This window comes from Megascapheus bottae, chromosome 25 (assembly GCF_031878675.1).
Source record: "Megascapheus bottae isolate mThoBot1 chromosome 25, mThoBot2.hap1, whole genome shotgun sequence".
Classification (NCBI taxonomy): Eukaryota; Metazoa; Chordata; class Mammalia; order Rodentia; family Geomyidae; genus Megascapheus; species Megascapheus bottae.
This window is the reverse complement of record NC_143533.1, coordinates 11,209,022-11,236,860: the sequence shown is the minus strand read 5'-3', so window position 1 is coordinate 11,236,860 and position 27,839 is coordinate 11,209,022. Positions and strand designations below refer to the sequence as shown.

Sequence of the window (27,839 nt, the reverse complement as noted above, 5' to 3'; positions counted from 1 at the left end):
TTTATCAGCCAATGTACCATAGAAGCTCATCTTAAAAGAGAATATAAAGAGCTTCTAAAATTTCATGAACAGGGGCTAGGAATTTGGCCTAGTGATAGAGTGCTTGCCTAGCATGCACAAAGACCCGGGTTCGATTCCTCAGTACCACATACATAGAAAAAAGCCAGAAGTGGTGCTGAGGCTCAATGGTAGAGTTCTTGCCTTGAGAAAAATCCAAGGACAGTGCTCAGGCCCTGAGCTCAAGCCTAGGACCGGCAAAAAAAAAAAAAAAATTCATGAACATTACATCCAAGACAAAATGGCATAGCTGTTTTGGCTATCCACATTTTCTTATTATAGAGCAAGAGGAAAAATAAGCACCGGTATAAACTTGTCCTGTTGGGAGAAAAATAATGTTTTCATGAAAAGAAAGGAGCGTATAATTTATCATTTTATTGGTGTTTGTTCAATTACCTGATTTACTAAGAATATACTCTAAGTTCAATTACTGAACCAATTACCTTTAAACAAATTGTCAAAGGTCCAACATTTGTATGGCTAAAGTGTTTCAAAGAACACTAATCATGCTAACCTCTGTTATTCAGTAAAGACTAATTAAAATTACGCCTACTGTCCTTCCTTTACTATAGTATTAAGAAGATTTCACTCTGAGTTTGAAGTGATAGTTCTTTGGTCTACCCACCAGTATATGCAGCAGTTTAGAAGTCAATTACTAACAAACTCATGGTTACAAAAATAAGAGTCAAAATTAAAGGAGAAGAAGGAACATTTAATACCAGCCATTCTAGAAAAATAAAAGTAAAGAGTTTTCCGGGATGATCTTCCTTAACTCAGTAAAAGAGTCCTGAGTTTTGTTACCCAGCAGCAGTCTCTAAGACCTGTGGTTATGATAGAACTTGGGGCCTGAAGAATCTCAGTGAGGGCTGCTTCATCAGTTTCTGCTGATATCTCGCCGACTGAGCATCCTCAATGGCATTAATGACTCTCTGCAAAACAAAGCGTGCATCATGAACTGGAGCGACTCAGGCTGTGAAAGAAAATTTCAGGAGCAGAAACTGAAGCTCTCCACACAGGTCCAGACACAAAGGATAAAACTAGCATCTATACATAATGTAAAATCTGAGCATCAGGCCACAGTTTGTTATTTTCAGCACACCCATCAATGCAAAGTTATAACTGGAAGAGCTTTTAGGAGAAAACATCCCATTTCAGACCTTGAGGGGAAGTTATTTCAAACTGATAGCTTACCTGTGCTGTGATGGGATCCTTCAGGTAAATTTTCCGAAGACAGTGTGCATTGGTACTGTCTTTCTTGTGGAATAGACTCTGCTCCTGTTTCAAAAGAAAAAAATCTTGAGAATTGTTATTTTAATTATAACTACATGTTTAAGTATCAACTCTTTTTTTTTTTTTTTTGCCAGTCCTGGGTTTGAGCTCAGGGCCTGAGCACTGTCCTTGGACTTTCTCAAGGCTAGAGCTCTACCTCTTGAGCCTCAGCACCACTTCCAGCTTTTTTCTATGTATGTGGTACCGAGGAATCGAACCCGGGTCTTCATGCATGCTAGGCAAGCACCTTAACCACTAGGCCAAACTCCCGGCCCCTCAACTCTTATTTTTATAACCAGGAGGCTACCATAATATATATTCATGCATAAGGTGAAATAAATTATCTTGATACAAAGTGAATGACTACATATGTAAAATGTTAGAATTTATGAAATTGGATGTGCATATATCTAATACCTGTATAAAATAATGGGCTTCTACAAATAGCCTACAGAAACACCACTTTATAACTCATCACATCCGACAAACCAAAAGCATTTCCTTCAATTTCCTTGGCTGATATATAGAATTCATATATTGGAAAAATACATTGAATCAATTTTCACCATTGACGCGAGGAAACTGTAAAATATATACAGTGGCACAGTATGTCCTAGCTTGCAAATCTAAATCACATCCTGAAGTAGTGCTTAAATACAAAAGTGCAGGGTAACACAACAGTCCTATTCTTTACTTGTATTTATTTCTCTATAACAGCAAACACAATACAAAAGAGTAACAGTCCCCTTCACCTTTAACTTTTGGGGAGATGCTTTTCAGAAAAGTTTTAGTATTAAGGATAAAATGTCTTAGAGAAAAAAGGTATTTTAGAAATTACTATACTTAGAATGATAATTTGGAAATTTTTTTTTCTTTGTTGGTCCTGGGTCTTGTGTTCATGGTCTAGGTAAGGTCCCTGAACTTTTGTGCTCAAAGCTTGCACTCTAGCACTTGAGGCATAGCTTTACTTTCAGCTTTTGTTTGTTTTGGCAGTTAACTGCAGGTAAGAGTATTAAGGACTCACCTGCCTGGGCTGTCTTCAAAGTGGAATTCTAAAACTCAGCTTCCTGAGTAGCTAGGTTTATTGGTTGGAATCCCTACTCTGTGCAACTATTTACATAAACAGGTTTTTTTTTTTTTTACATGTCATGCTATACTGATAGCAACAACAAAGATGATACTGCAACTTCAAAAAACAAGATGACTGGGAAGGGGTGGGGGAGACAAATGGGGACAAACATGAGAAGGGGTAACAATGTGTGAGAAGTAATGTGCCTACTACCTGGCAAATGTAACTGTAACCTCTCTATACATTACCACAGCAATTAAAAAAAAAACAATTCTGTGTACTTAAACTGTAAATGAGTCAGAAAATATTTGTTTCTACTTTCTTGGCTCTAAAGCTTTGATTCATGTTTCCTTACCTTAACAGAAATTATAAGCAGATTTTCATCCACACTGGGGGGTAACACAAAGTCTTCAAATGGGCACTGCCAATCTACAGTCATATGGCCCAGGATTTCAACTTCCTTTATACACAATACTCGCCTATTTTGCAGAGAAAAACAAAACCACAATTGCACTCTGTTGGAGCACGAGTAAACAAACAGCAAAAACTGGCCCTGATAAGGAATAAGTAATCTTATTTAAAAAATGTCTGAATAACTGTCAGGTAGAAAGCAGATAGAATATCTATCTAACAAAACAGGCTTTCAATATTCCCCTTCTCCCAATTTGGCACAACTTTAGAAAATGATTTTTTGTTTTCTTTAACTGGCCAAAAAACTCGAGGGAAATCACCTTTAAAACAAGTAAGGAATAGGCTGTACTCTCACAATAAAGACAGACACCCTTGAAAATGGTTTACGTGGAAAATTATTAATTGCTCTTTACTGTCATTTATGCCTTCAGGTCAAGAAAGAATGTTCAGGAAATGTCATAAACCTCAAATGTCAGCAAAGATTCACGTGGGGCTACTAATGAACATCAGATTGGAACACTTCAATGCTAAAGCACTGAGTCACAGAGGAGGTATCTCATTTTCCTCAACAGCAATTAAAAAAAAAAAACACCACCATACTCTTTAAAGGGCACCAGTGTTGATTTCCCACACTGTGAGTCAGACTAATTAAATTACTGATGTAACACTACTTGATTTTAAGTTCCCATTACAGAGGCAAAACTTGAAAAGTGAAAGAACTCAATACTTACCTAGATGTCAGGGAATGGAGGAAGGTAAGGTAAAGTCTCTATTTTTTTAAAAAAAACTATTTTTTTGGTGGTGGTAGTGCTGGGGATTAACCTTCCAGGCCTCAAGTTTACAAGGCAAATGCTCTCTACCAGTTGTCACATCCCACTTTTTTTTTTTTTTTTTTGCCAGTCCTGGGCTTGAACTCAGGGCCTGAGCACTGTCCTTGGACTTTCTCAAGGCGAGAGCTCTACCACTTGAGCCTCAGCACCACTTCTGGCTTTTTTTCTATGTATGTGGTACCAAGGAATTGAATCGGGTCTTCATGCATGCTAGGCAAGCATTCTACTACTGAGCCAAACTCCCATCCCGCTTTTTGTTGTTGTTGTTGTTTTATTTTGTTTCTGAAATTGTTATGGAGGAAAAAGTTAATCTAGTCATTTGATTTGTCATGGGGGAATCTGGGGATAGTCTTAGAATTCTGTCCAAAGGGACTATCACAGTTACTTTAGCAAAAAGTAGTGAGGACCTAAATTCAAAGAATGAACACAGAGACAGGAGACTTAGGAGTTAGGCCTTGGTGACTGACTGGATTTGGACTAGGAGGGAATACAAGATGACTCTCTGATTTGGAGTTTAAATACCACAAAGATTTGGTGGTACTGTTTATGGTAATTTGAGGAAAAAGGATGTATTTTTTTTTTTCTTAATATTGCATCTGAATGCTTTAAGAAAGCAAGATGGAGATGCCTCTGCAGTCAAAAGATAAGTAGGTAAGTAGGTGGACAGATAGAGAGATAATAGGAACTTGGATAAAAATCTGCAGGTGAGATCTTTTTTTTTTTTTTTTTTTGCCAGTCCTGGGCTTGAGCTCAGGGCCTGAACACTGGCCTTGGACTTTCTCAAGGCTAGAGCTCTACCACTTGAGCCTCAGCACCACTTCCGGCTTTTTTCTATGTATGTGGTACCGAGGAATCAAACCCGGGTCTTCATGCATGCTAGGCAAGCACTTTAACCACTAGGCCAAACTCCCGGCCCAGCAGGTGAGATCTTAAGAGACCTTCCTCTGAGATCCACGTCACATAGAAGATGATCATGACTGGACTGTGAGGACTAGGGGAAGAAGTAAGAATGAAGACGACTTAGGATGATAGGGCACTTGGGTAGATAAGGAAAAGAGTGAGTTTAAAGATGAGAACAGCCAGTTGCACTCAGTTCCATGCCTTGTAAGAGCATCTTTAACTCAGCTCTATCCTATCACCCAGTTTTCTATGGTGGTTGAGGTCAGAGGCCCTGGGCCATTTTCTGGACAAGTGTTTATGAGACAAGTGTATGTGTATGTGTGTGGGGGTATCATAGTGACTGGAGAGCACTACTGGTAGTTACGGAACACTGAACTTCTTTTGTGCTCAGCAGTCTTAGCCAAGCCCAAAATTTTAACAGCAAAATTCTCTGCTAAGTACTGCTATACTCCACTGATCACCAACTTTGTTCATCTCTGACAGAATCCAGGTTCTGTCTTCTGACTGGACTGTTATAACGTCCTCCTGTCCTTCCTTGTCTGATGGATAAGCCTCAAACTGTGTGGGGTCTCCGTTTTACAATCTCAGCACGAGAGGTCTGGAACACCATGACCTCCAGGGACCTATCTATATCTGTATTTTTCTGATTCTAGAAAATAAACATTTTGCTCCCAAAACATAGGTCTCCAAATCCGCTGCCAGTTTAGCCTTCAAAATTCTTACAATTCCCAGGGCTGGGATGTGGCTTAGTTAGTGGTAGAATGCTTGTCTAGCATGCATGAAACCCTGGGTTTGATTTCTCAGTACTACATAAACAGAAAAAGCCAGAACTGGTGCTGTGGCTCAAGTGGTAAAGTGCTAGCTTTAAGCAAAAGAGACTCAGGGAGAGTGCCCAGGCTGAGTTTAAGCCCCAGGAATGACCACAATTTTTTTTTAATTATCTACACATCTTGATATTAGTACCTATTTGTAACCATAAGCACTGCCTTCTTGCTTCCAGGAATAGCACAGTGGTATCGGTAAGTCTCTCCTTCTGATTTTTTGACATGATTCTGAAAAAGATGCAAGAATGAGATTTGGGAATATATATACTTGGGAGCACATACATACACATACACATATATAGTCAAATAATGCCTATATAATAGCCAGTTATAATTACAGTGCTATAAAAATTTTATTAGAATAAAAGTACAATTCTACATATTGGTATATTAAAATATTCATAGAATGTTTATAAATTAAGTTCTACTGATGCTTTAAAAGGAACTATGCATCAAATGCTTACCAAATAATTTTCTGATAAAACACATTTTATTGTGCAGTAACAGAACTTTAAAATGATGCACCAAAAATAATCACATATTTGAGTTAAGGAACACAAACACAATATATATAAAACAACTATATTAACATATTAAGGCCTTTTACAAAGATGGCCATACTGGGGAACATGTTTATGAACTGCCTAATATAGAATATACACAATTTTGAAATCATAAGTTTATAAAGCTTTTTAAAATCAGATCTCTTGAGGAGTCTATGATAACCTCTCACAGTTAAGTCTCCACCATTGATTTAGGGAGAGGTAGACAGTCTTCACATGAGAAAATCCAACCCAACTGATGTTTCCTAGTTTTGACTAATTAATTGTACAGATTAAATGTGCATCAAAAAATGTACTTATATTTGAAATTATATTTCTATTCTTTAAAAAATTCAGTGTTAACATTAAATATGAAGAATTCCTAAGATTTCAAAATAGTTGGCAGTTTATTTCTAAAGACAAAGACAAGCATAGGATAAAGCAAGTATAAATTATGTACATTAAAATATTTCCTTTTCAACTATTTTAAAACTACTGATTTGAGTTGAACATGCATTAAAAACAAGAAAACACTGTTTTTGATGAAAGCTAATAAAATAGCATTATTGAGATTATAATGTGCAAAAGATCAGGAGGTAATACACATAAAGATTCAGAATACAGACACTGAGTAAAAGCATATAATTTTTATAGCCAAGAATACAATGCTGGTATTATTAAAAAATAACAACATAACCACAAGCAGAAAAAAAGTGTACTTGATGCTAGATTTCAATGCTTCATTACACATTTTTAGAGAGATGTTGGTCCCAAGCATTCCTTGAGAACTACATAAAGCTATGAACAAGAAGACAAATGCCCATGCAAGCAAGGCCTTACCCTGGGGATAAGGCTCAGAGAGGGGGCCCATTCATAGCAGTGATTACTTGCCTTAACAGCTCACCTAAGCAACTTAGCCAAGATCTTTTGCTATGCCTCAATTTCTTCAGAGAAAATAATGCAGTATAATAATTTAGTGCATTTACTTTCAGCTTAAACTTTAAATTTAAATAATATTAAAATATTTAAATTTGAAATTCAAGTACAAGAAATCCTACCTATTTTTCATCTTGTATATGTTTTCATTAATTATCAGGTTATTGTACTTCAACCACTGAGTGCTCTTAATATATGATTTATACTTTAGAAAACCATTTTAGTACTAAAGTCAAAAAGATTCAAGATTTAGAGAGAGATATTCAGCCACTGATGGCAATAGGAGACCAGATTACTTGATAAAATATTCACTCCTCCACCAAATGCAAATTGAAGAATTTAACAATACTTTGCAAATGACCCTTTATTAATTTACTTTCTTTTCCAAATTAATTTCAAGAAAATAACAAAATATGAAGTAAAAGGTATTTCAATATTCCTACTGTTAGAATACAATTAGAGATCATTTAATGGCAAGAATGAAAAACAGTCAAATACACAATACAAGGTTATCTCCGATATAGTAATGCAAGTATTTTTAATGTTAATGAAGCATTTCTATACATACAATAGCAGATTTAAAAAGAAAAGGCAAGTATCACCATTTTAAATCTTGAATGATCATAAGAATTAAAGTAAAAATAAATACCAAAGACTGGTTATATATACACACACAGACATATATACATACATACAATGTGTTTGTACAGTTTAAATAGTAATTATCCTAGAAGAATGAAAGGTATATTCTATGAAAATATCATATGATTTAGTAATTGTCAAAACTGAGTATTAAAGAATACAGAAGGATATTTGGGAGAAAATGGAGATCAAAAGATCCCCAAATAAATTAGTATATATCCATTTTAAAGTATGAGCTAAGATAACATAATTTAATGCTCTAGGACTCTTTAATATTTCCATGTTTTGTTAAGTTTGGTCCCTTAAGGACAGAAGTGTGTTTTCTTTTGTATATTCAGCAGAGTCTAAATAATAAATACTTCTTAGTCAAAAGATGATAGCAAGATTGGCAAGGCAAGAAATAGTTTAAATTCCTCAATTATCAACACCTACATTTGCAACCATGGGAAAAACTACCTAACCCTCTATTAAGTATATGTTCTACTTCTTCCAGTAGTTGTAATAAAACTGAAAGGTTGTCCAATCTTAACAAAAACTAATAAATCACATGACTGCATTTAACTAAAATAATAAAGTTTCACAAAGTTTTGTGCTTTTGACATAAAATTGTAAAAAACAGAAATCACAAGGCAAAGGTTAGTAAGAAGCTAAATAAACAAAAAGGTGAACAGTAAGAACAAAAATCTTAAGGTACCAGATGTTCCTAAAAGTTAAGTCGCATTAAAAACATAGTACATTCAGGAAAATTAAAAACATCACTGTTAACCAAGATCTTAGGAAGGGTAGTTATTAATCATGACTGAGATGGCAGCGTCTTGAATTATTGTGCTTGATTCTCATAAAAAATTGTACATGCTTGACTACCCTTCATTATTCAGGCACATGAAAAGTTTGTCAGGTACTTTTAACATTTACATGTCTTGTTGTACTTGGTCCTTTAAGTACAGTTCTTTTTTTCCCCCCCCCTTCTTTCTGTCTCTCTTCCTCTCCCATTTTTTTTTTTCTTTTTTCTTTTTGGTGATGCTGAGCTAAAACCCAGAGCTTTGCTATGCCAGGCAGTCAGTCTGCCACTGAACTTCAGTTTCTAAGGACAGAAGTCTTCTTTTTCCTAAAGCCTGAACAGTCTGGTCTTTGTTTGGATGTCCTTTTTTTCTTTAAAGTGCTTGTTTTAAATGTGAAACATTCCATCAATTATTTTGACAACTATAGTTACAAAAGTATATAATCCAACTATCTTCAAATATACAATATATTAGAAATCAGGTTTGTGCTTTGGTCTCAGTTTTAGGGAAAACTGATGAATACTGTCAAAAAACATTTGCATCATTTATAAAATTGGAAATTAATATAGCTTATTTTGCTATGTGGACACTAATTTCAAAATGACAATTTGTCATTATTTTCTCATTAAGATGAATCTTCCCTAAGGATTTAAAATTGCAAACAATTTTTAAGAAAAATATATTCAACTGCCCATAAACAATTTGCTAATTACATCTTCTACTTCTATGTACCTGAATTAAAACAGTTACGAAATAAATATAACCAATATGGACACTCAATGTTTAAAAAGTATGGATGCTCAAGGCTTAAAAAGTATGTAATATCATTATAAAATTACTGTCATTTATTTAGCAATAGCACTAAGGGATTGAAGATGAAAAAATAAGATTTAAGTGCCAGCTCTCATTTGTCAACTCTTACTGGAGGTCTCAAAGGACAGTTTCAGAGCAACTGACCGGTCAGTTTTAAAAACATAAACCCTGGTGAATAGTTGCACAAATTGAGTAGATTTAAGGGTGGATGATGTGAGAGGCAGAAATCTATGTAAGTCCACCATCAGGACTCACAAATGTAAAGAAGACATTCACCAGATTAGATATATCTTTGCTTTCAGCTTTACCTGAAATACGCGTAAACACAAGAAAAGATGAAATTTTCAAAATGACAGTGAAAGTATGAAGTGGAAAATGGAGGACAGCTGATTTCCTGCATCCTGGAGTATTTTGTTCTTATCTCTCAGTCCTGTGCAGTACTATCAGATATGGTACCATTTTCATTTGTAGCCAAGCCACTACTATAAAAAGCTCAGGCAGAATGAGAGTTATAAAGAAAACTTCATTAAAATTGACTCTCAATCTAATTCACGCACAGTCAATACCACAGTTTGTTTTGAGTTTTAGGGATGAAATCAAGCAGTAGTATAGGAAACATTTACTCCTGTTTTTCCAGTTCTTGCTGTGTAGGCAGAAAAAGAAAGAAAATAAAGTTAGAAGCATGCAAAAAGATAAAAGCTAATCATGTACAATAAAAACCAAAGGCTAAAAATGATGAAATATCATTTTTAATCTTAAAGTCAAGGTAAGAAAATATTAATAAACTTCCCCTGGGGGAAAGTCAGTCATAGGAGAATAACAATGTATGTATATATCATTTAAATATTATTAAAATCTTTAATTTTTAAGGTTCAACAAAATTATAACGATATGTAATCTCTTTCCTCTCTTCCAGTTCTAGATAGCTGAATAAATCTAGACTCAAAAAGTAGTGTAAATAAAATGATTTAGTTGGGGGAAAAAGCAGCAGTGTAATTCTAGTAACTAGCTACAAAGCAAGAAAGCAGGGCTAACAACATTAACTGAGTGAACCGCCCACAGAAACAGTATCAGGGCCTATTCCTTCTTTTAACATTTATCTGCACAAGAAAGCCTGGGCTCCTGTGCAGGGAAAAAAAAAATTGTAAGGTATTGCCATTTAGTATGTCACACTAAAATAAAACACAAATAATGAAATACTACTCTACAAACCATGTCTAATCCATGAAAAAAGTTCATAAAGCAGGAACTTTAAGAACCACATTCTGGTCATTAAAACCTTTAAAATTTCATTTCCCTCATGACACTGAAGAATAGTTTACCTCTAACAAGTCAGAGCCCTCAGATTCCTGCCTGTTGTAAGGACGAATGATGCCATCCTCGCGGATCAGGCGAGGCGGTCGGAGGCTGGACACTTCCTCAGTTGACTCTGCTACCCTGAATGAGGAAACAGGAAAAGTCAGAAACCAGGGAAAATCTTTCCAAGCAATACAAATACAGATGTTGATTTATTTTTTAAGGATGTGATCTTTTAAAATGCTGTCTGTAATTTGTACCAAATAACATAAAAAGTATTAACTACAAGTCTTACCTGATTCCAAGTAGAAATCTACTCTTTCCTTAAAGAAGTGCCAAATAATAAAAAACAAAACTAAGTCATCTACTCTTTGTATTCTTGGTGATCAGCAATGAAACTGACACATGGTAGGTGCTAATAAACATGTTGCATAGCCGGGCAGAGGGGCTCACGCCTGTAATCCTAGCTACTCAGGAGGCTGAGATCTGAGAATCAAGGTTCAAAGCCAGCCCCGGCACAAAAGGACCTGAGACTCTTATCTCCAATTAACCTCTAGAAAACAGAAGTGGGGTTTGGCTCAAGGGTAAGGCGGTAGCCTTGAGCTGAAGAGCTCATAGCTCTCATAGCTTACAATCAGACTCAAGTTTAAGAGCACAACAAATATCTAATTTAGGTATGTATCCAAACAACGATTAGCACACAGCAGCATACCCTGCACTTGAAGATACTGCTTTACCTTTGAATGCCTTGAAAGGTACTGCTGGCCATGTCTATGATTCCGCCAGTTGGACGTGCCACAGCACCCACAAGTCCTTTTCCAATTCCCTTAAAGAAGCCTGCAGCCCCTTCCTTTTTGGCGCCTTCAGAAAACCAAAGATAATGAACATACAGATAATTTAAAATAAGCAACTATGATTTCAATGCAATGCTGAGCTAAACCTAAGAAGCTACAAGAATCTGGCTTTCTAAACAAGTTAAATTTAATACTCATCTGATATATGAGGCTTCTCATGTGTTAAAATTCAACCTGTTCCAGACCTAACTCAATCAGAACTAGGTTAGGACTAGCGATATGCGCTGTGATAGGCATACCACATAATCCTGATTCATGCCCAAGTTTGAGAAGTACTGGGTCCAGGAGCTTAATCAGTACCAGTGATTGGGAGGTAGGGGCCAGAAAAAAAAATCCTTTTTTATGACAACTATCAAAAGGTTTTTCAAGTAATGTATTAAAAATATTAATGCTTTTATTATAGTATTATATACCATAAAAGATACCAATGATATAATATAAACATTAAATACTTTTTAGCACATTAAAGTTATACAATCATCACAATTTTAGAAAATCTGATTAATCTCAGAAAGAAGCCTGTGTTCGTTATGAGCAGTTTTCCACTTCCCCCACTCCCTCCTCTGTGCCCCACTCCCTTCCCAGACCTAGGCAGCCACTCAGAGATGATTTCTCTCTACAGACTTGGCTGTTTTAAGCATTTTATACAAATGCAACCATGGAATATATGGATTATCACTGAGTATCATGCTTTGAAGGATCATCCATCTTGTATTAACTAGCACATAGTTTCTTTAAATGACTGAATAATATTCCTTTGTATGAGTATGTCATATTTTATTTACTCATGCATCAGGAGATGGACACATTTAGATCTTGTTTTCCCATGCTTGAGATATAGTGAATACTGCTGTTATGAACATTCACATGCAAGGCTTTGTTTGAATGGGTGTTTTCAACTCTTTTGGGTCTATATCTTCAAGTAGAGTTGCTAAGTCAGGTGGCAGCTCATGCTTAACTGTGAGGCACGGCCAGGCTACTTTCCTTTAAAGTGGCTTCACTATGTGACATTACCCCCAGTAGTGCATGTGGACTCCCATTTTCATTAGCACTTGACTTTAGGCATACTATCTATCTATAAGGACAACTGCTCTCTGTACTATTCACAATAGCCAAGTGATAGAATCCATTCATCTGCAGAAGCTCTACTGCACATGAATGGATACCAAAAATGTGATACACACACACACACACACACACACACACAATGGAATTCTACATAGCCAACAGACATGATAAAATAATGGCATTCGCTGGGAAGTGAATGAAACTAGAGCATATTATGTTGAGTGAGATAAGTCAAGACCAAAGGAACAAAGGTGAATGGTACCCTTAATATGTGGCTATTAGATCCAAACAGTAGAAGAGCGATGATTCAATATTTGGGTACCCAAGGTTTTGGACATGGTCTTGGAGATATAAACATAATTACATAGACATAAAAATCTATGATGGGCTATATACTCTGTAGACATGTTTTATTATATAGATTAATATGTATCCATGACATACAAACCCTCAGCTTAATTTTAGTTATGTTCTAAAATCTACATGCTATTGATTGTATAGAGATTCCCTTCTTGAATACTTGTTTGTTAAACATGACATTTGAAATATGATGTAATAATCCATGTTAATAAAATCTTAAAAAAAAGAAAACTTTAAAAAATTCTTCATTTTGATATAGTCCAACTTATCTACTTTTTCTCTTTCCACCTGTGCTTTTAGGTCATATCTAACCCAACATTAAAAAGTAACTGCTGCATTTTCTCCTGCGTTTTAAACTTCTTTATTACATTTAGGTGTTTAATCCAGGCTTGTGTCACTATTCATAGACAATGTGAGTAAGAACTCAATTTCATTGCTTATCCAATGTTTAATTGTCTCAGTGCCATATGTTAAAAGACTTTCTTAATAGATTTATCTTGGCACTTTTCTCAAAGACCTATTAACCACACTTGTAAAGATTTATTTATTTCTGGACCTGGGAGTGTGGCCTAGTGGTAGAATGCTTGCTTAGCATACATGAAGCCCTGGGTTTGATTCCTTGGTACCACTTACATAGAAAAAGCAAGAAGTGGTACTGAAGCTCAAGCCCTGAGCAAAAGAAGCTCAGGGACAATGCCTAGGCTCACCTCAATTCAAGTCTCAGACTGGCAAAAAGAAAAAAAAAGATTTATTTCTAGACTCTCAATTGCATCTGATGTCCATCTTTGTGCCAGTATCACTCTTAGTTAATTCTAAGTTTATATTCTAAGAAGTTTATTAATTAGTCTTCCAACATTACTCTTTTTTTGTTTTTACAAGATAGATTCAGTTTTCTGAAATTCCTTGATTTACATATAAACTTTAGATCAGCTTATCTTTTTCTGCACTAAATACCATTTGCTTGTGTGCGTATGTGTGCACGCACTTCAGCCTCCTGAGACAAACTCAGGGGTAGGGAGCTGTCTTGAAACTTCTATTAACCCACAGCTCCACTTTTGGCTTTTTGGCATTTTTACTGGGCATAAGAGATTCGTACTTTCCTGCCCAAGCTGACTTCGAACTGTAATCCTCAGATTTCAACCTCCTAAGTAGCTAGAATTACGAGCATGAGCTACCAATGGCCCATCTGCTTTTTTTTTATTATTATTTGCATATTTATTTATTTATTTATTTATTTTTAAAGCTTGGCTTCTTTTAATTTTATAAGACTTAATCTGTAATCATAGGACAGAGTGATTAGAAGGTAGAAATCACCGGAGAGGGTCAGTCCATTCCTTACATGGAGCAGTGTGCAGTGATGGTAAAGTACTTTTTGTAGCTATTTTATTTTTATTTTTAATTTTCCTTCCATGTGTTTTTATTGCTATTATAAAGGTGATGTACAGAGAGAGGGTCATTTCCTTTTTTAAAAATAGGATTAAAAGTAAGTAAAGAAGCTCAAGGCAACTGGAGCAACAGAAGTTACCTAATTTACCAATACCCTTGTTGAAAACAGCATTCAAAGTCTAAATACATCTACTACTCAATGTCTCTGCTTTTGAGAAAAATATGCTGATTATATAGATTCTACTCAGTAATTCTCTCAAACTATCTTTCAATCAAACTATCCAGTAGCAATAACCATACATCAACTCTTAAGATTGGTATAGGAAAGAAATGTTCTCCACTTACCTTCCACAGGTTTAGTTATTATTCCAGTCACCCCACCAACAACTCCCTGGAAGAGAAATCAATCATAGTTTGGACTGAATGATTTAAACTTAATTTTAAATCTACCACTAGAGGTCTCTACAGACATACTTGAAATATCTTTTCATAAAAGACTAAAGACTTAGTGATAAATAACAAATACTTTGATTTTTAAAAACATCAAATTACAGGAAAAGTATTAGAGCAGTGAAACAGATGACAAGATTAGCTACATGTCTACTTCTAGATCTTTTTGATAGTTAATTGAAGATAAGAATCTCATTGGCTTTCCTGACCACGCTGGCTTAGAACCAAGATTCTTTCTGCTTTGATTTTTGAATAAAGTTTCAAAGGTTATGACCCAGCTGCCCTGGAGTATGATTCTCCTATTTACACTTCCAATTTAGCTAGGATGACAACTGTACATTATTGTTTGCAAGATGGAGTCTTACAAACTTTTTACTTGGGTTCAAATGAGATTCTCCAAATACCAAGATCTCCATGATCTCTACCCCCTAAATGGCTAGGATTATGAGCATGAGCCACTTTGCTTGTTGTGGTTTGCTTTCTTTTAAAGAAATAATCTTGGCTAGTTTGTTTTCCTCAGTATGTATTGTTGTTTATTTAGTGGGGAGGGAGACAGAGACTTCTGCATGTTAAACAGGGTCTGATTGAGTCTCAAATTTTTAAGCTTCATTTTCTCAGTAAAAATGGATTGCAGGGAAATGATCTATAAGATTTAAATATAAATTCTGATTAAGATTTATTTTTTTAACTTCATGCAGGGCTAAAACTAAAAGTAAAGGAACTACCTAGGACAACAAGTAACAAGAAAAAAACAAATCACTTCAGAGAAATGACATTTAAAAACTGCTCAAACAGCAGATGTGGCTTCCTGAAGGTATTTCCAAAATGAAAAGATTAATAGTTATACATTTAATAACTATCAATAGCAACTAAAATTACATCTATATTTTATAAACACACAGAAGGACATCTGTGAGACTGAAAAGATTAGAAAGAGTTAAGTTGTCAGAGCCTTCTAGTCTCATCTATAGTTTTAATTCCTTATTAAAAGAATATCCTACATATTCTTATACTTACAGAGCATCCACACAGTACTGGTATAATTAGGCAGTATTTGTGTTACTTATATAAAATTTAAAGCATCACACTGGCACACATTCCCCCACAGAAAAGGTAGGTGATAGATGGCCTGAACAGTGCCTGCTCTTACACATTTCCTGTAGCTCCTTCCACACCAGTGCTCATATGCTCTTGCTATAGCTTCAGGGGCAGCCCAAACACAAAACTAGGGGTTGTGGGGGCAGCTCTGATAGACATACAGGGGAAGGAGAACTATTTGTCACTATTGCCTAGACTTATCAAAAAGAACCTATTTGAAAGTGTACATAAATAAAAGTTCAGATTCCTGACCATGCATCAGGAGGCTTACTCTCAGGAAACCTTTTCCTCCTCTAGCCAGGCTGTCTCCAAAGTCTTTAGGCTGCCGGCCCATTTCTTCTCTTCTTTTCTGTTGGTATTCCTTGTCCATTGTAATTGCTGCCAGTCCTTTCCCAACTGAGCCAGTGATTCGAGATACAACTCCTGCTGCACCACCTTCCGAAAGGCCCAGAGAAGAAACACTGGTTCTTAAGAAGCATCCTCATGAAACACAATAGGCACTGCTTTAAACTACCAAGTGCTTAAAATTCAGACTTTTATACAAAAATGCAGATGTTCCTTTCTGCCATCCATTAAGATGATGAATAAAAATACTTCAAAATACATTGCTTCAATATTACAAGACATTAAAAAAAAAAAACAACCAGTAGGCCATTTTCAAGTTACTTTTCATTCAAAAATAAGAACACTGCTCTTCTAAATGTGATTATCAGAGAAGTAATCTTTTTTCTTTTATTTCTTTTCTTTTCATAATCAGTGTACTTCATAATAATGTAAGAAAAAATACACATCTATCCTAGTAGGTGATACATACCTACTGTGTGCCCAAAGAGACTTCTTACACCAATCACTAATCCTTCAGCAAATTCTTCTGGACCTTGAACAGCACCCTGACCCCAAAAGAAGCATAATATTTCAAATTTATACAAGTTTAAGGTTAATCTAGTATTTTATGGTTTCCATGAACAAAAAGAACATGTAAAGACATACTGATAGAACATTATGGTGATTAAAAATACTTTCAGTCTACACTATGCTGGGATAGACTAACAACAAGACAGCATCTGAGTGGGCATGAATCACTGGCTTCAATCACAATATGAAGCTAGCCTGATGGCACAGGCTTCTACTAGACTGCCAAAGCCAGCAGCACTGGTCACAAGCTGAGTCCAGTTCTCTTTCCATTTATCCTGTCTTCTCTGTTCTCTCCTAAACCTTCACAACATTGAGTTCTTGGACCCCACACAGAGGTAAACCAGTATGATAAAAGCACAAAGATGGAATAAAGTCAGCCCTCCCCTTTCTTTTCTTCTCTTCCTCCCTCTCTCTCTTTTTGGAAGTATTGGGGTTTGAACTCAAGGACTCATCCTTGCTATGAAGGCTCTCTACCATTTGAATCATAACCCAGGCCTTCTTGATTTTATTATTTTTCAATAGAGTCTCATTTTTAATGTCTGGGTCAGCCCAACCAATGCTTCTCCCATTTCTGCTTCCTGAGTGACCAGGACTGGCAGGCAGGTATGTGCCACACTATGCTGAGATGTTGGCTGAGATGTGGTGGGGGGGGGGTAGAGAGGTCTCAAAAAATTCTCACTCTGGGGCCGGGAGTTTGGCCTAGTGGTAGAGTGCTTGCCTAGCATGCACGAAGACCTGGCCGGGTTCAATTCCTCAGTACCACATACATAGAAAAAAGCCAGAAATGGTGCTGAGGCTCAAGTGATAGAGCTCTAGCCTTGAGAAAGTCCAAGGACAGTGCTCAGGCCTTGAGCTCAAGCCCAGGATTGGCAAAAAAAAAAAAAAATTCTCACTCTGGCCAGGAGTTTGGGCCTAGGGGTAGAGTGCTTGCCTAGCATGCACAAAGACTCGGGTTTGATTCCTCGGTGCCATGTACATAGAGAAAGCCAGAAGTGGTGCTGTGGCTCAAGTGGCAGAGTTCTAGCCTTGAGAAAGCCCAAGGACAATGCCCAGGACTTGAGTTCAAGTCCCAGGACTGGCAAAAAAAATTCTCACTCTGATGAGCCATAATCCCACCGATCTCAACCTCCTGAGTAGCCAAGACTACGGGCATGAGCCACTGTACCTGAGCACAGAGTTAGACTTTTAGGCTCTTTTAGTCCTTTACACCAAAACAGAACAGCTTTCAAAGAGTTTTTAATCTACCTAGCATTTTATTTTTTTCTTTAATATATTTTTATTGTAATTAATAGAAGGGTTACATTATATTCGCCAGATAGAAGGTGTATTACTTCACAAATATTGCTACCCCTTCTCATGTTGTCTCCATTTCCCTCCCCGACTCCTTCCCCTCATCTTGTTTTCCCCCTTCCCTATCCATTTCAAATAAACAAATAAACATATATACAATATAACAGATAACAAGGTAAGATAGTGGAACAATGAAATAATCAAGGGACAACGAAAGAGATGAGAAATAACATATTACATTAAGAACAACAATCACACATCATATGGCTCTTGTTTCCATATTCTGGAGGTCTTTTCATTTAGCCTCATCCTATATGGCCTTATGTATCTAGGTTTTGCCCTACTGTAAACCTCTGCTAATCTACCTAGCATTTTAATAACCTTCTAACTATATTAAATCCTAGAAAACATGGCCAAGTTTTATCACTTAGATAAGTACTCTGGTAGTACTACTTTCATTCTTAAACAATCTTTCAGTGTCATCCTAAGCACTTTAAAATAAAACTATATTTCATTTATTAAACATTATTTAGTTCCTAGGTTATAATGAAAAGAAATCGTTACTTGTCCCATTGAAAACTAAAAGCTCCATTTTTCTATAACTATACTTTCAAATAAAGCATCAGTACCTGGAAAGGTTCATAGAATAGTGCTTCAACTCCTTCAGACAGACCTCGGATTAATCCATATGGGTTTCCAAGCACATCTAAACCCAACACAAGGACATACATCTGTTTCAAGAACTAAGGGAGAAAAACAAGGTAAATTAAGTACAACAGTAGAAAAAAGCAAGTCTGTTATAGGAAAATGGTGAGGAATGACCACCGCCATATCCAATCCTTGATCTTTCACAGTGGACTAGGCTCCTCCCCCAGCACTTTGCATGGTGCAATAAGTGTTAAATACAGTCTGCAATATAGCAGCTATATAACTTTGGAGAAGTCTATTAGCCTCAGCTACAAAATGAGAGGTTATACTGACCTGGCATGAAAGCATGTGCCTATTCAATGAACTTATAATTTGATAATCACTAGATGCTTTAATATTATTTACTATCACTATTACAAGTCAGCTAGGCAGGGAACAATCAATAACCACAACCAAAATAAGAGAGAATATATCCTTGTTTGAACATGGAATGACCATGCTGTGTATAAATAAATACCACAAGAAAACATATCTGCCAGCAGAGGATGCAAAGGGAGCACCATGGTATGGCAATGCTTCCCACGGGGCCTACAACACCCCTCTGTATGCACTGCTGACTCTTGGAGGAACCAATGCACAGGGAAGAAACTGGTTTAGAATGCCTCCAGCAATGCCACTAGACTGCAGAGTACAGTCACTAAGAAACTCAGGGGTAATGATTCCCAAATCATTATTCCTTCCCAGCTGGTAAAGATAAAATCATAAAAGGAAAATGGCAGTGCAGGATTTTTTTAAGTGTGTGAGGGGTGGTAAAACTAAAGAAACTGAAGTTAATCATTAATAAAACCACTAAGAAATCAAGATTACAAACTGATTACATTAAATACACATTCCTTCACACTATACTTGACAGTCACCTGATGTTCACTTAATAGTCTGTGAAGTATAAGCACGGAAAGGGCTTCTATGATAGAAAATTACCTGTTCACTGTAATGCCTAACAACACTCCACATGAGCTGGTCCCTCTTGTAAAACTGGTATCGAATTTCATAATAAGCAAGTCTGGCAAGAGGAAAAAGAAAGATTCAAGGATACGAAGATGACAGAAAAAAATGGATTTAAAATTTCAGTCATAACTAATTATAGTAATTCCTTTACAATTAACTTCATACCCTACCATAAGCAATTTATGGTTGACAGCTTAATATTACAGAACAAAACTGTTATTATAAATAGTTAATTTAGTGTCATGTAAGTTTTTCATAAACACACTGAAAGAATAAAGTGGTTTTCTTGGAAGTCACCCTTAGGGATAGGGATGTAGCTCAGAGATAGAGTGCTTGCTTCTCTGGTGTGCACCAGGCCCTGGTTTCTATCACCAGCTCTGCACACAAACAAAAGCCAAGCCCTGCTAGATCCTTAAGTTTATTCTTCTCATCTCACACTTTGGATTCTCTCTTACCTTTTTGATGCAACTACAATTTTTTTAAAAAATTTATATTTTTACTCAGAATCCATGTAACATTTTGAATGGATACATGAGGAATCATTCTTTGTCTATAATTATTTAGTTACATTTTACAATTTTCTATTGAACTGAATTTCCAAAGAAAGTTATTGGGTGTAAGGCAGCAAAACCATTTATTTTCATATAGAAAGCATTCCAATCACACTAGAAGTATTAAATGTGCTCATTTCGAGACTCACCCATCTAATACAGGATTATTCATTTTGATCATTTGCTTTAATTTGTATGTATTCTTTGATAAATAATATCCAGTAATATCTACCTACTACTTTATGTTTCCTTTCTGCAAATGTTATTACTGTCTTCTGGGTATCATATCATTGACTCTTTAGGTTTTCCTTATTAAGACTATGACCCATCCTCTTTTCATATATGCTGTAATATTTCCCCTGGTGTTTGTTTTTAATTGTTTTCATTGACTTTGGTTGGTTTGGTGGGGGATTTCTTTGTTGTTTTATTTCTTAGTGGAGCACTTATCTCTCAAGTCCTGGGATCAAATCCCAGAATAAAATCCTGGGATCAAACTAGGCAAACGTTCACCATTGAGCCCACACATTTACTTTTATTTATTGGCTAGTCACGGGGCCTGAACTCAGGCCCTGGGCTCTGACTCAAGGCTAACATTCTACCACTTCAAGCTACAGTGCCACTTCTGGCTTTTGAGTGATTAACTGGAGAGAAGGGTCTCCTGGGGACTTTTCTGCCCTGGCTGGCTTCAAACTGTGATCCACAGATCTCCACCTCCTGAGTAGCTAGGATTACAGGAGTGAGCGACTGCTGCCCAGCCACACTTTTACTTTTTTTCAAACCTATCTGACTTGCTCTACTAACAGCCTGGATGATAGTTTACTTCTTTTTTTTGTAAAGACTTCTCAATTTGCTTCACATATTATATCCTTAATTTCTTCTGGAATTTATTAGTGCATATGTAAGACAGCAATTATCTGAAAGAATTTTCTTTTTTCCCAATGACTTATTCTTACTTTTATGCCTTTTTTGACTATTCAAATAGAAGTGATTGAATGTGTACCTATCTGGTATACATAAATACTCTCATTAAATGTAGCATGGAGCTCTTAGCTCTACAGTTGCTATGTAATTACTCTGAATCTTACTCTATTACTACATAATGCTAGATCCAATTCAGTAGCAAAACAGTCAATTCATCATGCATTATGATTAAATATACACTTTTGTTCTACCTGTATATATTATTTCATATGCATGGTTGAAGAAAGTATACCTTCGCCTTGACTGTCCTGATAGGATGGGCAAACCTAGAGTATAACCAGAATGAACTTAGTATATAAGTCATAGGGTTACTAATCTTCTAGAATAGTATTGCAAACCTGGGAATCTCAAATACAAATGCTACCCCATGTACTTTAATTCAAGTCTTACTTGAATATAAGGTCATCCACATCAGTCAAAGTAGCACCTATGCTTTTCAATAACAGGTTGAGAGAGTGAATCGCAATCATGTCCTGTTTTTCTTTGTCTGATTCCGCACCTCCAGAACCCAAGGACAGACTCAAATGTAACTGAGAGAAAAACAGCATTCAATAAGTGAAAGCTAAGAAGAAGAAGAATACATATACAGAACCTAGACCTTTTAATTACTGTCCTGGTAAAGTCTAGTATTTGCCCTACATCATATAGAACAATCCACTTAATATTTGGCTTTACTGATTTCTTTATAAAATATAAATTAGTCTAATACACATGGAATTCTATTTTCATTCAAAGTATATAAATGTCATTGTGTTCCTATGCAGAAAAATTATCCTTTACAAAATGGTATGATAGTTTTAAGAAGAAAAATATTCCAACAGGCACATAAGCAGTTTGCAAGTCCCAATAATGGGTAATTACTTTCATACAACTAAGGTAAATCACTGACACAACAATTAACAATAGCAATTATGCTAAAATCATAGCAATTAACATCATGACAATTATGACAAAAAATTAACATACTTCCAAATAAACTTTAAAGAAAAAGGCTTTCAGCTACCCTATACCCTGAAACTCAATATTCATTTTTCACATTGCTCTTCAACTTGTATTTTGTACTATGTGCAAGAAAACATGAAGACACCAACAAATAAATTCAAAATGCATAAACAAAGCAGATAATCAACTTTCATTTGGTACTTCCCAAGATTTTTACTTAGCCAGGAAGAAGAGCTCAAGTAGCATGGAGTACAGCAAAGGATAATTTATTTTTAATGTGAACTTTTATATATGTGCACAATGGGGGAGTGCTGAGATCCTAGCAAGGTAAGTTCAGGTGGACAGAGATCTATCTTTATCTACGGGAAAATTACCTGATGACCTGAGACAACATCTGCCTATTATCCTAATTATTCAGTTTCATGACACAATTTCCAATGTTCCTGAGAACTTGAGTAGGTAATCATCTTTAATATCCCCTAGATTATGAAATCCAGAGCGTCATTTTATATCTTCACAGCAATTTTGGTTATAAACATTCACTAAATTTTTAATAAAGGCATTCATTCCAGAAATAGAAAATCATCACTTGCTAATTACAGAGAAATTGTGAATTGTTTCAAGAAGGAGTGAATAAGTGATAAGAGGGCTGAAGTTGATGGATAGACATTGAATATATGTATGGACATATCACAATAAAAACATCCTTGTACCATGAACGTATGTTAGTAAAAAAATAATGTGTGCATAACCTATCACATAAAGCAACATAGCTTTTAAATCTAATAGCATAGAAATGCTTAACATTTCAGTGTAAAATAATTCTATTTTATGTTAATGGAAACATAAATGAATTAATTGGCAAATGAGATTGAATATGAAGTACAAAGAACAAGTGTTTGAGAATGTAAAGGATCATCAATATTTTAAAGAGTTACTTAATTGTATATCTGGTTCATTACACAAGTTTAGAGCATTTGTGAATTTAGTAAGCAGTCACCTTTCCCTGTAAAAGCTAAAATAAACAACAATAAAGGAAAAAGAAAATGGGTTCATAAAGTACAAAATTCAGTAAGTGAAAGGGATCCAATTTTCCACTCCTCTAGTTTTGGAAAGGGGATGATAGCACTTGGACAGTTAACATCTACTTCAGCATTTTCCCATTCTGGTCAGGGAAGCCATTACAGCTCTGCCTAGACAGTGATCGTAGTTACAAAGTGCAACCAAAACATTAAACAGCACTGAGCACTTCTCTGCTTAATTAAGAAATGCCTTTGTCAGCTTCTTACCAGGGTAAAGCGTTATTAATTCAACAGTAGAGAACATGCTCTGGTGGTTTCTCTGTGGGGATTACAGCTGTACATATGTCACAGAGAATTGTCTTAATTATTATGATTAATCAATGAAAATTCCTGCCCGGTATCTGATGCAACAAATTAAAAGCTACATTTCCGTACAGACCTTTTAAAAGTTCCAAAACAATTACAATAAAATTTCAAAGTATTAATTGTAACACACCTTAACTGGAGATATATGGAAATGCTCAAAGAAACTAAGAATTGACATATCCGTCATTGAAGTCTCCATTAATTCTGTGTTTAGAGTGTCAATATCTTGTTGAATTAACTTTGTCTGAAAAAAATCAAATCAATAATTTAAAAGATTACCTACTCTAACAAGTAATTCAAAATAGCCCTTTTTTTTTACAGTTCATATTTGGATCAGTGAATAAATAGTTACCCGTTTTCTTTCAGCTTCAGGGTCATTTGTTGGAGTAAACAGTGAGATCACAGCTCCTAGAAACCCTTGATCAACTTTTAAGGCCATTTCCTGAATGAGGACCATAAAATACCTACAAAAAAAAGTTGAGACAGACACTTTTCAGTGTGTCTTAAAATTAAAACACACTATAAGATTAGATGTACTAAGACTAAGAGTCTTTCATTACAGTGGACATAAGGGTATTGTATTGTATTGTAATGCACTATATTGTATTGTATTGTATTGTATTCAGAGTCCTAGCTGCCCACACCTGTCATGTCATAGTAAAACACTATTACAACTAGAAATGCATCAGGTATCATCTAGTTTTTAGTTTTTTTGGCCAGACCTGAGGCATAAACTCAGTAGGCAATGTCCCTAAGCCTCTCTGTGCTCAAGGCTAGAGCTCTACTCTTGAGTCACAGGACCATTTCTGGCTTTTTCTTAATAGTTTGGAGATAAGAGTCTCTTGGCCTTTCCTGTCTGGGCTAGCTTTAACTGATCCTCAGATCTCCTCCTGAGTAGCTAGAACTACTGGCATGAGCCACTGATACCCAGTTGTATCATCTAATCTTTAAAGTTCACAGCACTTGCTCTAAAGAACTTGTCTGACAAATACATATTCACTTATACTGACAAATACATATTCACTTATATTTTACAATCAAGTTACAAAAAGAAGGTGAGTTAAAGAAATACTACATTTTAAAATAGGCATAGACTATTCTTAAAGTAGGTCTATATGTTCAATTGGGAGGTAATTTTTATATCAAAGTTAGTTTCAAAAGAATAAAATTCACTTTCAAAATAGGTCCTCACTGTAAATTCCTTTACTTAAAAAGTAGGAACATTTACATACTTGAATTGTAAGACTTTGCTGTACTCGTTGAATCTCGTAATCACACTCACGTCAATGAAAGGTTTAGGTTCTAAAGAAAACAAGAATAAAGGAGAAATACTAAACTTTACTGCTGTGTCAAATTAATGTCTACTTCTCTTTCATAAATAAGATAGGTCTACATTTCCTTTTTGTACCTGAATCCAAAGCAATAGATTTTGGAGGAGCCACAGGATGAAATACAACAGGGAACATTGTACCTGGTAACTGATTATCAATCTGAAAGACATGAAAACCAACTTAGTAGAAGGGTTTGAAACAATTTAGAGTTAAAATTGTATTGTCAGAGACAGTATCAAAAAAACTCATATTTTCACAATAATTATGTTTCACTTTAAATGTGTAAAACTTTTAACTTGCCTCAGCAATGAAGAGTTTACAAAATAATGTATTCTCTCTTAACTGTATTAATATTACACATATATAAGCAGACACTGACTATAAAATTACTGTAAAGGCAGAAAGAAGCAAAAACAATAAAAATGTCCTAAGATAATACTTACATCCTAATACTACTTAACAGTTAAAAGGAAGAGAAAGAAATCAAGAGAGAGCAAAAACAAGTGCCCACAAAGCCCTGATTTTGGCATGAGGAATAAAAAATGAAAATGTTAGTTGGAGATCCCATGAAAATTCAATGAAACATTTAAAAATATTGAATCTTAGTATAAAAAAACAAACACACACACACTTTTAACTGGCTAACTGGTCAAATCAATAGTGCCAGCCCTCATGAGATCCTCAGACATAGATTGTGAAATGCTGAATTTACAAGATATGTGGGAAAAGAGGAAAAAACATATAAAAGGACATTAACTGACTTTTCATTTTTTTATTTTATTGCTGGGTATTGAAACTATATGAATTCTATTTTTCAGATATGCTCCTAGCTCTGCAAAGAAAACTAACTGCACATCAGCTACAATCTTAAAAGAAATTTCACTTCTAGGATTTTCAAAGTGATAAGAAACATATACTTGTTTGAGGATGGTAGGGTTACCTGAAGCCAGTACAATCTGGCTCTTAAGCTTCTCTGATGAGGAGACTGCTTAAATTCAACCTGAATTCCTGATAAAAAATCTCGTTTAATAGGACATCTAATAGGGAGGCGCATTTCCATTGGAACTTTATTAAAATTGACCTGGTGAAAAAGAAAGGACATTGTTGTGAGGAATTATTAGCAGACTAGCTACCCCATTTGCAATTTTTGTTTACTCATGGAACTGAGAGAAGAGACCATCTTTCTCTCTGTCTCTCATCAGGAAAGCTATCTTTAGATCATTTATAAATGAGATCTCAGAAACAGTAGCATCATTTTTTTTTTTTTTTGCCAGTCCTGGGCTTGAGCTCAGAGTCTGAGCACTGTCCTTGGACTTTCTCAAGGCTAGAGCTCTACCCCTTGAGTCTCAGCACCACTTCTGGCTTTTTTTCTATGTATGTGGTACCAAGGAATCGAACCCGGGTCTTCATGCATGCTAGGCAAGCACTTTAACCACTAGGCCAAACTCCCGGCCCAAGTAGCATCATTTTTAAAAATAGCTATTAAGAGAAAATAAGAATTCTGAATGCTTTCAATTACAAAAACTATACTTAAGAATGTTTTATATAAGCCAGGCATGGTGGCTCATGCCTATAATCCTAGCTACTCAGGAGGCTGAGATCTAGGACTGAGATTGAAAGCCAATCCGGGCTCTAAAACCCACGAGACTTTTTTTTTTTTTTTTTGCCAGTCCTGGGCTTGAGCTCAGGGCCTGAGCACTGTCCTTGGACTTTCTCAAGGCTAGAGCTCTACCACTTGAGCCTCAGCACCACTTCTGGCATCTTTTGTATGTATGTGGTACCAAGGAATCGAACCCGGGTCTTTGTGCATGCTAGGCAAGCACTTTAACCACTAGGCCAAACTCCCGGCCCAATCCACAAGACTTTTATCTACAATTAACCACTAGAAAACCAGAAGTGGTGCTGTGGCTCTGGGGGTAGGGTGGTAGGGACAACACCCAGGCCCAGAGTTCAAGCCCCAAGACCCACACACAAAAAAATGTTTTGTATAGAGCCAGGAGCGTAGTCTAGTGGTAGAATACTCGCCTAGCATGCACAAAGTCCTGGGTTCCATTCCTCATCACCACATAACAGGAAAAGGCTGGAAGTGGTGCTATGACTCAAGTGGCAGAGCACTAGCCTTGAGCAAAAAATGTCTAAGGACAGTGCTCAGGCCCTGAGTTCAAGCCCTGGGACTGGCAAAAAAAAAAATAGATGAAAAATGTTTTATACAACAAATTTTAATTTTAATAGTAATGGATAATTTTACATGATTCTTAAGTGTTTAAATAAAACTAAAAAATACCCTGTATAAACTATCAAAACTGTATCTTCAGGAAAAACTACAAATAGTTAATAGCTTGTTTATGTGTAAGACTAATGGCATCCATTGTTGCACTAATGACAGTAGGCAGAAAACAAATCTTAGCTTCATCCCTTCCACAGCAAGACAAGAATAAACAAACTGTATGACTGAAGCACAGCAAGCTGGACATTGCTTTAAGCTTCTGGAGTCTGCTTTAAAATGATGACTTTAAATGTTAGTTCTGGATGTCATGGGGAACACACCATAATCTGTGGATGCATACCCATGTTCAATAAGCATTCAGTGCATTCAGCATTCAATTCAGTAGGGCTTTTGAATGTTTTTTCTCAATTATATATATATATATAAAACACAGTCTTAATTTATCAATATATAGATATTATTCAAAATATAAGAGAAAGGGGCTCAAAGAACAATAATTTCTCTACAATCTTACTAAAGAGCAACAGTTTTAAATCTATTTCACAGTACAGCACTTGGTTAAAATGTACTAAATAATAGTCCTAAATAAGCAAGAGTTCATTTATTAATATTTAGTTAGTTGCTACACTTAAGGAACATTAAGGTTTTACTTATCCCAAGTATTGTCACTGATAAAACAAAGGCATAAAAAATAAAATATAAACCATAAAACTCAAAATAATTTTTGTATACCTCAAAATTATTATCTAACTTAATCCAGCCATGATCTTCTGACACTTGGTATTTCTGATAGGACTGTTCCAGTAAGATTATCTGCTTTTGACTGAAAGGCTTCCACTTCTGTTTCGGTTTCATCTCCCAAACAACACCAGAACTAGAGCAATTCACAAAGAAAATTAAATTAGAAGTACATAAGAGTTTGTAAAACTGTTATTCAATTCTAGATGAGCACAATTATCAATTTCAGGTGA

The 27,839-nt window shown here is 35.6% G+C and overlaps 1 protein-coding gene across 1 annotated transcript in view; it reads right to left on the bottom strand.

Annotated features, from left to right (window-relative positions):
• Window positions 1-748: 748 nt before the first annotated feature.
• Window positions 749-27,839, bottom strand: part of Vps13c (vacuolar protein sorting 13 homolog C) — a 154,422-nt gene continuing 127,331 nt past the window's right edge. The window contains exons 66-83 of the mRNA XM_090358265.1: window positions 27,601-27,742; window positions 25,582-25,722; window positions 24,719-24,800; window positions 24,543-24,612; window positions 23,663-23,774; window positions 23,441-23,554; window positions 21,371-21,510; window positions 19,422-19,503; window positions 18,422-18,535; window positions 16,402-16,477; window positions 15,859-16,022; window positions 14,385-14,430; window positions 11,109-11,232; window positions 10,398-10,512; window positions 5,500-5,588; window positions 2,751-2,874; window positions 1,249-1,332; window positions 749-986 (exon numbers count right to left, since the gene is read on the bottom strand). Of these exons, the coding sequence (XP_090214391.1) occupies window positions 885-986; window positions 1,249-1,332; window positions 2,751-2,874; window positions 5,500-5,588; window positions 10,398-10,512; window positions 11,109-11,232; window positions 14,385-14,430; window positions 15,859-16,022; window positions 16,402-16,477; window positions 18,422-18,535; window positions 19,422-19,503; window positions 21,371-21,510; window positions 23,441-23,554; window positions 23,663-23,774; window positions 24,543-24,612; window positions 24,719-24,800; window positions 25,582-25,722; window positions 27,601-27,742 (1,921 nt within the window). The 3' untranslated portion in view covers window positions 749-884. The remainder of the gene's footprint in view (window positions 987-1,248; window positions 1,333-2,750; window positions 2,875-5,499; window positions 5,589-10,397; window positions 10,513-11,108; window positions 11,233-14,384; window positions 14,431-15,858; window positions 16,023-16,401; window positions 16,478-18,421; window positions 18,536-19,421; window positions 19,504-21,370; window positions 21,511-23,440; window positions 23,555-23,662; window positions 23,775-24,542; window positions 24,613-24,718; window positions 24,801-25,581; window positions 25,723-27,600; window positions 27,743-27,839) is intronic.